This window comes from Diabrotica virgifera, chromosome 8, assembly GCF_917563875.1.
Source record: "Diabrotica virgifera virgifera chromosome 8, PGI_DIABVI_V3a".
NCBI lineage: Eukaryota > Metazoa > Arthropoda > Insecta > Coleoptera > Chrysomelidae > Diabrotica > Diabrotica virgifera.
The window spans coordinates 58,147,488-58,165,438 of NC_065450.1; the positions used below are offsets into that span (position 1 = coordinate 58,147,488).

The 17,951-nt window shown below is 31.4% G+C and overlaps 1 protein-coding gene across 3 annotated transcripts in view; it reads left to right on the forward strand.

The window, feature by feature from the left end:
- LOC126889915 (calexcitin-1) overlaps window positions 1-17,951 on the forward strand; it is a 132,665-nt gene that overhangs the window by 79,660 nt on the left and 35,054 nt on the right. For all 3 annotated transcript variants that reach the window (XM_050658639.1, XM_050658640.1, XM_050658641.1), the window contains exon 3: window positions 12,027-12,079. In XM_050658639.1, the coding sequence (XP_050514596.1) occupies window positions 12,027-12,079 (53 nt within the window). The remainder of the gene's footprint in view (window positions 1-12,026; window positions 12,080-17,951) is intronic.

The following is a 17,951-nucleotide window of genomic DNA, read 5'->3' on the forward strand; positions in this document are numbered from 1 at the left end:
TTTCTGTGGCCACAACGAGTTCCTGTATCATCTCTCTTCTCATACCTAGATCGTCAGCTACTATGACTATATCATCGGCGAAACGTAAGTTGTTTAGAGAAGCTGTTGCTGTTAACTGTTGAAGAAGCTTATCAACTTTTAAATCTTTTTGAAAATTCCTGGAGGAGAATCATAATTTGTTTTCAAATTATTATACTGTAGTAACTTTATTTTACATAAACCTCTTTCATTTTAAAATTCTGTAAAACACTTTATTATATTCTTTTATGTTATTACGTGTTTTTCGAATCACTGAGTTTTAGTAAACAATTAAAGCCAAAGTCGAACAAATTAACACCCATTTTGTATGTCTGAAGGGGCTTTTACAGCTGATGCCTACTCGGGAACAACATAAAATATTGTCGAGTAACAAGTGCGAACAACAAGGATAGCAGATTAGCAGAAACTGTTGTAGTATTGGCGATTATTGGTTTATCCAGATATATTCTTCTTACGGTGCCTATCCGTTCCGGATGTTGGCTATCAACATGGCTATCCTAACTTATCTGGCTGCTATTCGGAATAATCCGGTTCTAGATATATTGAACCCCTTTCTCAGATTTTGAAGCCAAGATATTCTTTTTCCTCCTGGTCCACTCTTTCAAAATACCTTATCCTGAAGAATGAGTTGTAACAAGCTATATCTGTGTTTATTCCTCATAACATGGCCAAGAGATTCTAATTTGCGATCTTTGATTGTGTTAATAATCTCGCATTATTGCCCTTTCTACGTTGGACGTCAACATTAGTCACACGATCCATCCATGAAATTATTAAAAAGAACTAGTCAGGTTGATACGGACATGTATGGAACGGTTACGATATAAAGTGTGACATGAACAACAATACTCGGAGACATTCGAAATAAACAATGGTCTAAAACAGGGAGATGCACTTTCACCACAACTCTTCAACTTAGATATGTCAGGATGTCTGCGGGAGATAGTCTGGTCAAATCCGTATATGCGCACAGATAGTAAAATTAGAATCTACAAGACTTGCATACGACCGATCATGACATATTATATGGTATACAAGTGCGCGAAGACACCAAGAAAACGAAACAGATGCTGAGAGTTGCCGAAATGAAAACCCTAACAACAATAGTGGGGAAAACAAGAAGAGACAGAGTGAGAAATACAGATATTAGAGAGCAATGCAAAATTCAAGGTATTGTAAGATGTGGAAGGCAGCGCAAAAGGATGTGGTACAAAAGAGTAACTTTGATACAGTTTGAATTTTGAAACTCTTTTGTGGCGCGTTTACTTTAAATTTAGCAAATATTATGAAAAAATCTTTTAAAATTAAACTAGAGTTTTGTTTTACATCAAAATTAAAATAACATTTTCGCGCCACGTATTATGCATATAAGATCTTTTGTAGCTGGAATATTGTATGCGCCACTCATTTTTACGGCGTTTAGCGGTTTTTTTATTCTTGTATCAGGAAATTTTCAAAGTTATTTATAAATTAAATTTATAAAGTTGAGTGCAATGTTTCTTGATTACACGTTAAGTTTTATAAATGGTCGCCTTTGTCGCATTATCTCCCAAATGATCTAGTGTCCATCGAATGTACACTAGATTTTTTTTCTATTCGAAATAGATAAAAAAAAATATTGGGATGGCCGGTAAATGAACTGGGATTGCCCGTTGCCAGATCAAATTAGCTAAACATGAGTTTGTAACGTATTGACAAGTAGTACCTTATGCAACTAAGGTCAAATATGATAACTGAAGCTATTACAGGAATTATTGAACTTGAAAAACCGTTTTTCCCATAAGAAATAGATTTGATCATAATTATGAAGCCTATAACTTACAAATTAGAATTTTCCCGGATATAAAGTATACACGGTTACATTCGTCTAGAGTCCTTCTACACATGCTGAGTTATTGTCGTAATTCGTAGGTTGAAATTTTGAGTAACTGTCGAAAAACCAAAATTTTCAAAGTTTAGTTTTTCAGTTTTTCGGCTATACTGAGCCGTGTGTACGTCTGATCCTGACAGCTTAGACACCATTTGAAAGCTTAACTCAACGCTATTTATTTGGTGTATTTACTGTTGTCTTGTTTCTTCTTGAACCGAAGATATATACCGCCAAAAAGTATGCCGTTTTGTACCTACCAAGTCCTATAGCTGGCTTATGGGTAGTCAAAACTCACAAACTACACCGGTTCCGAATCGGCCCTCACCCCCTCTTCAAACACAGAAAAAAAATTTCAGGTCGGTTTAACTTTTCCACATACATGCATACATACATACATACATATCCACAAACATTTTCTCTTTTTTAAATAAAAATTGACTCATATTTCTGAGCTCGGTAACTTTTGAACGGTATAACCGATTTTCAAAAGTAGACATGCGTTGGAAAGGTAATGATCGCTTCTATTAGAAGCCGCAAAGGTCGGAGTTAAATTTTCGAAGTTTTTGAGAGTTTTGGGGATGAGAACGAAAAACAGTCCCTAAATAGGAAGGGCCGTAAAATCCACACCCTTGGACCAAAATAGATGGTTGATATATGAATGGGTGAGTCTTTTCCTGAACTTTAAGATGGGAATTGGCCAAATTTTCAATTCAGTCAGATTTAGAAAATCTAAAATTTAGTGTATACAGGGTGTTTCATTGGGAAACGGAAATACTTTAATGGTGACTAGAGGTCACCGAGCCGGGTATAGATATAGTACATTTTTTGCCCTACCGACTTTTATAACCGAGTTACAGGGTGTTTTATTGATTTTGCCCATTTCTTTCCTAAGCCATAACTTTAGAACCACCCTGTATATTTTTTTTGATATTTGGTACACATATGTCTCATTCAAAACCCAAACGACCAACATACTAACCATAAGAAAAATCCAGGTCCGGATTAACAAAAAATTATAAAGTAATTGTGACCTTAAAACAACACCCTGTATATTGAAATTTTGAAAATCTGTTTCCATATTTGAAAAGATCACAAAAAAGTAAGTTTAATGGTTCGCTTCAATTTTTCGGCCAGACAATTTTATGACTTTAATTTTGAAATTATATTGAATTTTTTAAGAACTTTGACACTAAAAAGCAGATATTATTAACTTTTAGTTATAAATTATTAAAGTTAATGAATAAATACTCATTTTAAAAGTAATCAATACTTATTTACCACATTGAAACAACCCAATTACTAATGACAAGAAAAATCCAGGTCCGGATTAAGAAAAAAATATAAAGTAATTGTGACCATGAAACAACACCCTGTATATTAAAATTTTGAAAATTTGTTTGTGTATTTTAAAAGAGCATAAAAACTGCGTTATAAGGTGCATGTCAAATTTTTGCGCAGATAATTTAATTACGGCAATTTTGAAATCATATTGATTAATTCTGTCAAGGTCACAAGAAGCTACCAGAAAAATTATGATCAATCCCAATGTACTTAGAAAATCGATTCGAAATATTTTAAAACGAGCAAGGAAATGCATCGAACAAAATGGCGGATATTTTGAGCAACTGTTATAGTTCAAATATTTTTAATTTATGTTAAATTGTTGAATTGTAACGAATTTTTGTTTTATTATATATAGCATTTTTTTAATTCTTTACTAAATCATTAAAATATCCCAATTCTCGCAATTCTAATTTTTAATGATGTGCATATAGCTACAAATCCAGAGAATATATAAAACCAGCGTAGTAAATAAATATTAAGTATTTTTAAAATAAGTATTGATTCATTAACATTAAATTATTATTAAATTAATTAAATCAACGGCGAAAAAATTAAAATAAGCCTTTAATCACAGTTTTCATGCGCTTTTAAAATGTGCAGACAAATTTTTAAAATTTCAATATACAGGGTGTTGGTTCAAGGTCACAATTGCTTTGTATTTTTTTCTTAATCCGGACCTGGATTTTTCTTGTCATTAGTAATTGGGTCGTTCCAATGTGGTAAATAAGTATTGATTATTTTTAAAATGAGTATTTATCCATTAACTTTAACAATTTATAACTAAAAGTCAATAATATCTGCTTTTTAATGTCAAAGTTCTTAAAAAATTCAATATAATTTCAAAATTAAAGTCATAAAATTGTCTGGCCGAAAAATTGAAGCGAACCATTAAACTTACTTTTTTGTGCTCTTTTCAAATATGCCAACAGATTTTCAAAATTTCAATATACAGGGTGTTGTTTTAAGGTCACAATTACTTTAAATTTTTTGTTAATCCGGACCTGGATTTTTCTTATGGTTAGTATGTCGGTCGTTTGGGTTTTGAATGAGACATATGTGTATCAAATATCAAAAAAATATACAAGGTGGTTCTAAAGTTATGGCTTAGGAAAGAAATGGGCAAAATCGATAAAACACCCTGTAACTCGGTTATAAAAGTCGGTAGGGCAAAAAATGTGCTATATCTAGAACCGGCTCGGTGACCTCTAGTCACTATTAAAGTATTTCCGTTTCCCAATGAAACACCCTGTATATAGTGTCGCGTGTAGGGGGTGTTGGTGTGCGCCACTGGCGAGAAACTGCCGTCCTCTGGTAATTTAAATTCGTATTTTGAAATATAATCTAACACGCGACCATTCACTTTACAGAAGTGAGCGCGACTACTCCCGGGCTAAAAATGGTTTTTCGTCTCCTACAAAATTCATGAAAAAGCTTACCCCATAGCGTCTCTTATCTAATCTAACAAGATCGTGCACTATTCTAACATACATAGGCACACAAGCACTATGCTCTGCTTTTCATTATCACCTATCACTCAAACTAATTCAAAAGGCTTTGTCCTATTCAATCTTCTAGTTTGCCCAGTAGTATCGAGGAGCTGGATTTCCTCAATATTCTTGTAGCTACAGTTGAGTCCGCGAGTCTTTACCTGTGCGTCATCATTTAAAGCATACAAAATAAGTCGGGAATTTACTAAACGCAACGGCAAATGGATATTATTCCGATCACGGGTTATTATAAAATTTGACGTTATCAAATAAATAGAATGTCAAATTTAAGGTTTTATAAATTAACATGTAAATAAATAAACAATGTTTAAAAAAATTCAACAACATATTTTCTTTTTGTTATTTTATTCACTTTGGTGGAACCTTAAACACAAGCATTCAACTGTGTCAACAATGAGGTTAGCTTTGTACGTTGTCAAAATTTATCGTAAAATAACATAAACTTATTACAAAATTTCTAACTCCAATATAAAATGAATTGTGAAAGCAACTGTTTGTATACCATAAAAAACTTTAAAATGCAAAAATTTGACAAAATAACAGCAAAAAATTCAACAAACTGACAGCCACAAAAGTAAACAAACCAACACGTCAGAAATTGTACTTAAAATATGTGAAGGCATCCCAATCGTCTTTCTTTGTATCTATCTCTTTTCAATACACTGAGTCTAAATCGTTCATAAAAATAACATGTGTTTTTACTTAATAACAGGCGGCAGCTAGTTTGTCATTAATTTCATGCGTGAAAGAGAATGACGCTAAATAAAATGTATGTGTTTTATCTAACCAGGTATTAATGACGCACGGGTAAAGACTCGGGGACTCAACTGTACTTATGAAGTTGTTGCTCGTGACTTTCAACTTTAAAAACCAATCCAGCTGTAAAATATTTATGTACCCGAAAGCTTTTGTATGCTTTCATCTGCTGCTTAGAGTAGTAACTGTGAGACTCCACCAAATATGTAGAAATACCTATAATAGTAATTTGGTGGAATGCATTTTACTGTAAAATTTAATTCTGACTGAATTGTATATGGATCTAAATCCCCAATTATTTCCATCTTCAATAAATTTTTAAAGCAATAAAAGAAATAATGTTATTGCTTGCAAAATTCATCAATATTGATAAATATTAGGGAAAAATGAACAGTAAATAAAAATTGTTTCCCCTACCTTTCTCCAACATCTGGAGTTTCCAAAATTCAAAAGTTCACAAAATACAGCAAACGAAATCCAAATGAATCCAAAATAGACAAAATACGATGAAACAATGAAAAATAGATATTACAAACATAACACCTGTAACTTTTTGTATGCTAACCAGAAGTCACGTGGTTTAGATTGCCTAATACATAGATACACGCGCGGCAAATTTGAAAATGAACGCAAATTGAATAGTAGATGGCCTCTCTTAAAATACAGGATATTGGTAGTATGTTCATAGAATGTCTTGTGGTAACATTCCACCAATAATTTAATCAGATATTCACTGAATGTTCCTTGAATGTCCGGGACATTCAAACATTAATAGAACTTTGATAGCAGATTCCTGGAATATTTTGTGTTGTTAGGGTAAAATATGGAGGGATAGTTAGCAATCTACCTCCCAGGAAATTAACCAGAGGCAGCTCCAGAATTAAACAGATCGAAAGATCTCCAAGAAGTAAAAGAAGAAGAACACAATATTTTTAACAGTACATTTGTTACCTTTTCCAAAGACAATCTTAATCCACCCTACTAAAAATCCGACAAGAAAGACAAAAGTTATTTTTGCCCCTTATCCTACACTCTCGACGAACAGACATTAGACAGGAATTGAGTTTCATCAATTTAAAGCTGGCTTGGCTTCGCGAGTATTATTAATTCTCGGGATTAGGGGGATTTAACAAAAAGAGGAATCTTTTCAGCTAATTTTCCTGATAAAGTTTTGTTTGTACATAGAAACACAGGCATGGAAGATGGAAGAAGGCGATCTTATTTTTAATCCGGATCGGTTAACTTTTATTAAAATTGGAGGAAGCGGTGTATTATCCGTACGTAACTTTAATATTAGCTCTGCGTATGAAGATTATTTTCAACAATTGATGAAAGAACAATAATTTTGTACTTTTTTGTTTTCATAATTTACAATTTAATTTTTAATTACTTATCGCACACCTAGATCTAAAGAGAGTTAAGTCAAAAATATGAGTAATTGAGTTAAGCTCACCATTTAATTTCCGCTACGGATACCTATCGATCAATAAAAGAGATTTAAAAATAAGTGCAAAACTCAACCCTAGAGGGCGCCTAGAATCACTTTTGTTGAACGAGCGAGCCAGGTCCCTCCGCACGTAAACGGGAACAAAGCTAGTTGCAATCAAAATTACAAGCGAGTCCTGCGTAAAAAGTTTGGAGTTGTTTTGAGTTGAACCTGTTTAGTTGAAATTTGAAGCATTATTATTTTGAGTTGTCACCTTTTAGATGGTTAATGTTAATTAAAAGGATACAACAAATACAACATTTTGAGTTCACCCTGTATTGCTGGCAAGGTGAGTAAAGTTTTTATTTTTATTTTGAGTTGTTACCCTATTCTTGAAACATTTTTGATTTTGTAATTGTGTCTGTTTGGTTGAGAGATATTTGATACTTTCTTTTTTCTATAAAATCTTATCAAAATTAAACTTATTATTTAGTTATTGACGATTCGAGTTTTTAGGTCTTAGTACAGTTTAATGTTTATGTTAGCATTAACAAAATTATTTCCTATTTTACTGCCAATTTTTTAAGTTAGATCCCTTTAGATGGTTTCTGAAAAATATATTTTTACAACATAGCTAAAAAGATTAAAATGTTTTTTATGGGCTTTCTAAATCGATTTGTGGCACACGACTCTATAAGTTAGTAAAATAAACATTTTATATTTCAGGAAAGTAATCAATCGCCTGCGTTTGTTCGTAAGTATGGTAGAAGAAAAGGTAAAGAAAATATCACTCCTATAACTTCTACTCAACATGCAACCGTGGAAAATGAATATGTCATCAAGTGATGAAGTTCCAAAGAAACTCATACTGTCCTGACACCCGTTAATACATCTATCCCTAGCACGTCTAAACAACAAAATTTTGTTACCATGAACTATTATATTTCAAATATCCGGAGCCACAACACAAGCAACAAAAGCAACAAGAGTAAGTGGTTGCCTCCGAGAAACCATATGGAGAACAAATATCTGACCACGGAAAGCAAAATAAAAGTATACAAGACAACAGTAAGACCTATCCTAACATACGCAGCGGAGACAAGGACTGATACAAGAAAGACGAAACAACAAATCAACAATATCGAAATGAAAGTATTAAGATCAATAGCGGGCATATCATTAAGAGACAGACAAAGCAACAGAAGTATACGAGAACGATGTAAAATTCAAAATATTAACAGGTGGATAAAAACAAGAAAGAAAAACTGGAACGAACATGTAAACCGAATGGAACCAGATAGATTAGCAAACATATGTAATAACAACAAGCCGTATAGCAGAAGACCCGTTGAAAGATCGCCGAAAAGGTGGAAAGACAATGTACAGTCAACAACAACTGAAACAGAATAAGAGGCAGACAAACAGGAGTAATCCTAGTCGCGCGAAGAAGGAGAAGAAGAAGACGAAGAAGAAGAAGAAGAAGAAATATCCGGAGCGATGAAAGTGATATTGACTCCGATAAAAATCCTAATTTCCAATTGATAAACAAAAATAAACCCACCTAAGGTGGTACCTTCATCCTCATCGGTAACTTTATTCATCTCCAGCAGCAGTAGCTCCAGTTAATCGGATATCGAATATAATTGAGCAAGTAGGCCCGGAAGGTGCTATGGATCCTGAAACTGGTACTGAGATCGAAAAAAGGGCAAAAAGAGGGTACGCAAACCAGCAACCTGGGGGTCGAAAATCGCAAAACAATTAAGAAATTCTGGCAAAGCCTACCCGCCCTGTCAAAATCTAAGAAACTAATGCTATCAAGAAAGGTTGGACCACCCATTGGAGATAAATGTCACCTAGAATGCAAAGATAATGTGGACGAGATGTCAAGACAATAGGTCTTTGACGAATATGTGGCACTCGGCGATCTTGAAAAGCAAGAGAATGCCACTCGCAACAAATAAAGCCTAAATATCGGTACCTACTCAAGTACGCAAAATTTTAGAGCTCTCAACAATGCATTTTACTTTGAGATTAATAGATCCAAAATGCAAATATGCAAGACATTTTTCAAATCTTTTATTGATTCGAGGAATAAAGCGATAAAAACAGCACTTTAGAAGAAAACAGACATTTCTGTGTCATTTTTAGTAGTTGTTTTTTTTTTAGATTAAATCTAACTTTAAAGATGATAACTTATTACTGAGTGTTATTTTAGGAGTGTTTTTCTATATTTCAAGAATAAGCATTAAGATATAACTATAATAATTAATAATTCTGTAATTGTAAGACAAACATGATTGTTATGATTCAGATGTGAATTTAAATTTTTTTCTAGTTTGCAATATATTTTATCTTTTTTTAAGAGTTATTATGATCCAGTTGGGTTTTTGTGATTGACATAAGTTAATGCTTGATGGATTCGACCGTTACTTGATGGAAGTTCATTTTATCTAACAATAAAACACTGAAACAGCTGTAGTCACTTAGTTATAATAAATTTTGTGTAAGTATAGGAAATAAACGTTTTCAGTGTTTTATTGTTAGATAAGTTAATGCTACCAATAATAATAATTGTACTAATAAATAATGTTGATTGACTGCAGTAGTTTTTTATTTTTATCAACAAATGTACTTTTACTGTTGGTCATAGCACTCTGTCAATTGGACTTATAAATAATTCAAAAAGCCATTTCGTTCTAATAGTCTTTAATAACTTTTCATACTAAAAATTTTCGATATCGTAAAATATAAAGATACCTACTTTACTCTTGACCGAAATTCATATCTTTTGACGTACCTCGTAAAAAATTGATACAATTTGATAATTTAGGGGTGGGAAAAACCTACCGGTTGTAACCTAAAACCGGTTTTTTACTCCGCAATAATCTGTTTTTCTGTTTTTTTTTAACCAGTGTTATAACCAGTGTTTTCTCTTTAAAGCAATAACCGGTGAAGAACCAAATGAGAAATTTTAAGCAAACTGATCCCAGTTGAGTAGTTCCAACTTCCAGTTCTTCCTTCACCATCCCACTACGCCGTAGTACGCAATACGTGCTAACGCTGTTTTGTTTATAATATCAATTAATTATCGTGGTATCGATATATTCTTTCGATAGTATCGACATCGATAATATTAATAATACAGATTAGAATGGGATATTGCAATTTAAAGTGCAGTGTAATGTAACATCGTAAGCTATTGGGTATTGGTTATTGATTCAAAAACCGATCACTGGATTCTGAAACGACCGGTTTTTTGACCGGTTATAACCACCGGATTAAACCGTTAGTAAAAAACTGGTATATTCGAAAACCTGTGTTTTGTCAACAACCACTATCCCTCTCTATATTTTGATTGTATCTTATTTTTACCATGCAAATCTTTTTATGAAGAATACCTTTTTTTTCGTAAAATGAATAATAAAAAAGTTAGATAATGGTTAAAAATAAAAAGATAATGGTTTCTTTGTATAAGCATTTAGGCTTTCTTGTATGAATATAAATTCCTAAAAAAATAAATTTATGATTTAGTATGCTTGGGCCAGATTGATAGAGTCGGTCGATCTTTTAGTATATTAAACTGTAAGTGTATCGAAATAATACTTATCAAGATATTTTAAAAACCATATTCTTCTAGCTAATCTTTCAACACTAACTTTCCCCTTTATAACATAAAGTATGGTTCAAATGTATGGAATAATTTCGGTATTTCGTAAGCTTGCGAGTTTTATTTTTTGGCATATAGGTATATTATACTACTGACGTCATCCAACTGGGCGTGATGACGTAATCGATGATTTTTTTAAATAAGAATAGGGGTTGTGTGCTAGCTCATTTGAACGGTTATTCAATTCTCTATTCAGTAATATAAACATTAATATAATTAATCATAGAGGGTGTCCAATTTTTTTAAAATTAATTGACACAAAAGGAAGAATGTAGGTAATTTATCCAATTCAAAATACATTTTACTGCTTTTATTTTACAAATACACATTGCTTTTCACTTAGATAAAATGTTTAAACTTCCAAGAGGCCCATTGGTGGCAGCTTAAACATTGAAATTTTATTTGAAATTATTGAAAAATAAACATTTTTTTTGGTTTTTCGACAACAGTAAAATGTATCGCGAATCAAATAAATTATAACACACATTTATACATACATTTTTCTTTTTGTGCCAGTTAATTTAATTAAAAAAAAATATTTTGGATATCCTGTATAAATAACTGTGTTAATGTTTATATTAATATACAGAAAATTGTATTAACTTTGAAATTAGCTAGCACACGATCCCTACTCTCATTTAAAAAAATTATCGATTACGTATTCACAACCAGATGGATGACGTCACTAGTACGATATACATGCCAAAAAAACATAACTAAAAATAAAAATCGAACTGTTTCGGGATTTTTCCTTTAAATCACCATCTTACAAAATATCGAATTTATTCCAAGCCTTTGCACCATACTGTATACGAATTAGTGTACCTAAAGATATGTATATTTTTATACTCGTCCGTTTAAAAAATATTTTTTGTTATGCTTCTTTTCATGAGCATTTTTCAGTGCGTCACAAATGATAGAAAAAAAGGTAAGTCCGTGATAATATACATTTTAGTGACATGACATTTTAGTTAAATCTGACAATTGTCAAATTTTATTTGCAATTTGGGATAAAAATAAATCAATTTTATGTATTGCATTTATAAAATGGTATTTTCTTTGATTTGTATAGTCTTTTAAATTGTTCAGATTATATTCGTAGATATCTTATATAATTCGCAAATTATATTATTTTCGATTATAGCGCCATCTATTGACAACTAGAATAAATGTTATAAATGTCACCGACGAAATATAATCATCGACGTGCGTTTTTTTCTGTCACATACAATTTAATGCGTTAGAAAGAAATCGAAAAACTGTGACGCACTGAAAGATCCTCATGAGAAAAAGCATAAACGGATTTTAATTAAAATCCCATTTATATTTGTTTAACGTTCAACATTAAAACCAGATAACTTTTACTGGGCAAATATGTTTTACCCATTTTTATTGACACATGAATTCGGTTTTCAGATGTAAACCAAAGCGGGACCATCGATAGGAAGGATTTCGAGCTTGCCATTGACGTAAGTAAATATTTGTAACTCATTCCGTATTTTATTATTTTCCCTTATATAATTTATCTCTATATATGCCCTATAGACTCTGTAAAAATATTAGTACATTTGGATGTTAAGAGGTGACTCATATTTTTTTGCAGAAATTGCTTGGAATTAACCCATATAATAATATTTGAGTTATCCTCCCACTCAAAAAGGTCCGGAACATTGTTTAAATAATCAAAATGTCAAAAAATGAACGAAAAATTCGATTTTTTTCTTGGTTTTTTGATTATAACTTTAAAAGTATTCATTTTCGAGAAAAGTTGCACCAACATAAAAGTTGCGTTATTAATCTTACAATATATAGGTCTGGATCCCGCGTATGAAAAAAAAGTTGATTAATAGCAAGCTGAAAATTTGTTATTAGCTTAAGGGTGTTTAGTCGGACAAACATTGATATATGGGAACACTGGAACAGGGGAAGTTTTAACTGTGGAACAGGTTAAAAATTTGGAACGGTCAGACCACGAAAACGGCACATGTATTTTTTCCGACAGAACAGACTTAAACTCTCCGAACAGAGATTAAATTCTGATGCAAAAATCAGACTGCTATTTATCACCAACTTGGCGTTTTAATGAGTGGAACATGTAGAATATGTCCAATGACAGGAATTATGACAGGTGATAAATAGCAGTCTCATTTTTGCATGAGAGTTTAATCTCTGTTCGGAGAGTATATGTCTGTTCTGTCGGACAAAATAAATGTACCATTTTCGTGTTCTGGCCGTTCCAAATTTTTAACCTGTTTCACAATTAAAACTGCCCCTGTTACAGTGTTCCCATATATCAAACTTTATCCGACTAGACACCCTTAAGCTATTAACAAATTTTCAGCTTGCTATTAATCAACTTTTTTTTCATACGCGGGATCCAGACCTAATAGGATTTACTGAAAATTTTAAAAATTGTCACCCTTGTTGCAAAATAGCAATAATTTCGAAAAAAACATAAAAAAACAAGTATTCGCATTTTACGTTTTTCAACCATTTCTGCTACACTTAGAACCTTCATATTTCACCCAGAAAATTTTTGTGATATGATAAAACAATACTTCAAATTTCATTAAGATCGTTTTAATATATTTTGCAAAATAAATTTTGCAATCCAGCTTTCGCAAAAAAAAATTCATTTTTTCAAAATGTTGCAGCACTGAAAATAAAGCAGACAGCAAGTTGAATTTTTGTTGCATATAAAAGAATACTGTACCTTTCATTTGCAATTTGCAAAATTAAAATCGGTTAACTACCACGGCGTCAGGATTTTTTTTAAATAAACATTAATTTTTGGTGCTACGCGCAGGACAACGGATACGTTCGCTCTAATTCTGCATTCCAATGACATTTGATGATGATTGATAAATTTTAATTTTTGTACATTTCGAAATAAATAAATAAATTTGTTTATTGCAAAATAAAAACACATACTCTGTCCTTTGAAATAACACTTTTTTTGGCAAAAATTTTCTTTGTTCATATATTTTTACTTTGAACATAAAAGTGTATTATTTTTAAAGATATGAAATTGTTTAAACAATGTTTCACAATCAATAATCAAATTAGTTTGATTTTTGTGGAATTAAAATATGAACATACAACAAAATATAGAGTAAGAAAATAATATATTAGATAATGATTAGGAAAAATTTTGGTGGAAATCAACTTGTGTGAATCGAACACCGCTGACCTGCGCGCAGCACCAAAAATTATCGTGTATTTTAAAAAAATTCTGACGCCGCGGTAGATAACCGATTATAATTTTGCAAAATGCAAATGAAAGGTACATTATTCTTCTTGTTGTAAAAGAAATTGTAACTAGCTATCTGCTTTATGTTCAGTCCTGCAACATTTTTAAAACATGAATTTTTTTGCGAAAGCTGGATTGCAAAATTTATTTGGCAAAATCTATTGAACCGATCTAAACTAAATTTACAGTATTATTTTATCATATCAGAAAGTTTTTTGGGTGAAATATGAAGGTCCTAAGTATAGCACAAATGGTTGAAAAATGTAAAATGCGAATACTTGTTTTTTTTTATGTTTTTTTTCGCAATTGTTGCTATTTTGCAACAAGGGTAAAAATTTTTAAAAATTTTAACCAATCTTATATTGTAGGAAATTTAATTACGCAACTTTTATCTTAGTACAGCTTTTCTCGGAAGTGAATACTTTTAAAGTTATAATCGAAGAACCAAGAAAAAAATCGGATTTTTCCTTTATTATCCCTGAATAATTCGTAAAAAAGAAGGTCCTACAATAATGAAGGAAAGCCGTTATTTATATAGAAAGATTTAAAGAGGTAGCTTTTTCGCCTATTCCACTGCGACCTTTTCAGATCTATTGTGGTCTTCTAGTCCTAGATCACATTCTCTAGGCTGACCCTTTTTAAAAAATCTAATATTCGCGACTGAACCTTAATTTTTAATCAATTTTTTTTTAATCAAATTGCAAAAATCTATGTTTTTTAGCCCAGATATTTTCTTTTTAATTTTTTGGACCATTCTGGACAAAAAAAGTTTCTTATAATTTTTCTGTAGAGTTTATCGTTTTCGAGTAATAAGCAATTTAAAATTGAAAAAAACGAAAAATGCCGATTTTCAAATAGTACATTATTTGACGGTTTTTGCTGTAAATTCTAAAGAACCGTTTGGATTGACATGAAATTTGGCATACGCATAGTCAACATATCAAAGAAAAAAGTGATATTGTGCCGATGAGCGCCTTTGCCCTGGGGGGTGAGTTTGACCCCTTCTCGGGGGTGAAAAAATATAATATATGTCCAAAATAAGTTCGGAATTCGATAAACTGGCTAATTCTAAGCAACTTTTATTCTATACAGCTTTTTCACTAAGCCAATATTATTCGAGTTATTTGCGAGCGAATATGTTCATTTTTAACAAAAAAAAAACACGTTTTTAGACAATTTTTCGCAAATAATTCAAAAAGTAAGTATTTTGTCGATAAAACTATTCTTAGGAAAAATATAGCTTGTAAAAAAGTGAAAAAATGGTGTATACTTGAAGTCTACACCTGGTAGAAGCAGAGTTATAGCTAAAGAAAAATGGGTTCATATTCGCCAAACTTCAAATAACCAGAATAACCAGAAATAACCAAAAAATGAAGCACTTTTTGGAAAAAACTCATATCAACTTTTTTAGAGAGTTTAAAAAGCTTTATTTCCATTTTTATGAAAAAAGATTCTAGCATCAAATGTAAGTAAGTTACGCTCAAAATACAGTTGGTCCCTTTTGATTTGGCAAAAAAAAATCGGGAAAAATACCCCCTAATCAACAACTTATACAATTAATCGTTACCGCTTCACCAGTTGCTTTATTGATATTGTGTTTATATGATTTGTAAGTTTCATTGATTCAACGTGCTTATTTTTGAAAAAAATTGGTTTTAAAATAAAATTTTTAAAAATTTTAATTTTGAAAAAAATGCTTTTTTTCAAAATAACTTAAAAATTATTAGTAATACCAAAAATCTCAAAGAGTAATGAAATGTACGTTTTGCTTTTTTGGATATTTTAAATTTTTTGTTTTCCTGTTAAACAAAAATTGGTTATGCTATGGCTGTTCAAAGTTTGCATACACTCGGGATTAGTGACTCGTTCAAGCCATTTTAACTACGGCCTTTTCAAAAATAAGCACTTTAAACCGATGAAACTTACAGATCGTATAAAGATTAAATAAGCAAAGTAACTTGTGAAGCGGTAATGGTCAATTTTATGTGGGATACTAATTAGGGGGTGCTTTTCGCGATTCTTTTTACCAAAAAATAAAAGGGACCAACAATATTTTGAGCGTAACTCACTTACTTTTAATGCTAGAAGTTTTTTTTTTAAACAAAAATAAACCTTTTTTTCAACACTTTAAAAAAGTTTTAATAAATGTTCCCCAAAAATTGTTCCGTTTTTTGGATATTTCTCGATGAAATATTCGATTTGGAATTTGACGAATAAGAACCTACTTTTCATTAGCTACAACTTTGCTTCTACTGGGTCTACAGACTTTATATATGCACCATTTTTTCACTTTTTTATAAGTTATATTTTTATTAAAAATATTTTTTTCGACAAAATACTTACTTTTTTAGTTGTTTGCGAAAAACCGTCTAAAAACGTGGTTATTTTGTTGAAAAATTAACATATTCATTCGCAAATAACTCGAAAAGTAGACTTGGTGACTTGGTGAAGAAACTCTATAGAACAAAAGTTGCTTAGAATTAGTCAGTTTATCGAAATCCAAACTTATTTTGGACATATATTTTTTCACCAACGAGATGGGGTAAAATTCACCCCCAGGGCAAAAGCACATATCGTCACAATATCACTTTTTTCTTTGACTTATTAGCTATGTGTATGCCAAATTTCATGTCAATATAAGCAGTTCTTTAAAATTTAGAGATTTTGAAATATTTTACCGTTAAAGAACGTACTAAAAGCTTAATAACTCGGTTAAAAGTTATTATTATGAAAGTCAGAAAGTGACTAGATCAAAGTTTAAAGTCTCCTCCCCTACAAGATCCTGAAGAAATTTTTGTCATGATTTTATTACTGAGCTGTCATTTTTAAGTAATAATAATGAGCGCCATGCAAGTGTTAGGCGGCCGTAAATGCGAGAGAGATGCCATTCCGGCAGTCCAACTGTGCATCTTACTCGCACTCACATTTACAGCCGCGCCAATACGATCTAATCTAACCGCTCATTGTTATTAATTAAAAATAACAGCTTAGTAATAAATCAATGACACAAATTTCTTCAGGATCATGTAGTGGGGGCTTTAGGCTTTGATTTAGTTACTTTCTGACTTTCATAATAATATTTTTTAATTGAATTATTAAGTCTTAAAAATGGTCATTTTCACGTTTTTCAAATTTTAAATTGCTTATAACTCCAAAACGATCAACTTTAGAGAAACATTATGAGAAACCTTTTTGTCCAGAATGATCCAAAAAATCTAAAAAAATTTGTCCGGGCCAAAAATATTAATTTTTGCAATTTGATTAAAAAAAAATGTTAAAAAAAAAATTTGGACCACTTTTCACGTCAGCGACTTCTTGAACCTTATTCTGGGATGTCTCACGAATGTGATTATGCACAAAAATTTCATGGGAATATTTTTCCCAACGAACCCGCCGTTTTCGCCTTGTCTAAGTTGCATTTTAAAAATATGGTAATTACGTTTCTTGAATTTAATTTAGAAAGAAGAAGGTATTTATTGCTTGAGTTGCATTATTTTTATTTCTACACCGGAATATTTTTAAGCCAGTTAAACAACGAAAAATTTAGAATATTCAGGTAGTATACAATTTCTAACATTTTAAGCTTTTGCGATTTAGAATTTTTTAATAAAATATGATGAAATAAGCCGCTATCAGTTGTAAAAGAGTTTCGGCCGTTTTCATAAATCTTTTTTAATAATAATACATATATTTTTTATGTGGGAAATGAGATTATCTAAATTTCTCTATCTGGTGTATTTTTCTTTTTTATTTGGTCATTTCACATTTACAGCCAAGTATTTCGCGGATTCAGTCCTAACAAATGACAATTATTGCAGGGTGCGAGGTCTGGGCTGAAAGTAGGGTGCTCGAAAATTTCTTTTTTTTTATTTAGAAAGTACAACCGCATCCACCTTGATGGTGATTAGCGGCGGCTACAGAATACAATGCTAAATTCTATTAAATATTCCTGTGGATTTTAAAAATTTTGTAATATTGTCCGTTGAACAATTAGTGCCCAATAAATTACTTATACAGTTAGGTATGTTAAACATGGCGCGAAAATTGTCAAAACGGGCGCATACAATTAACAAGTGATTAACAGTAATTTG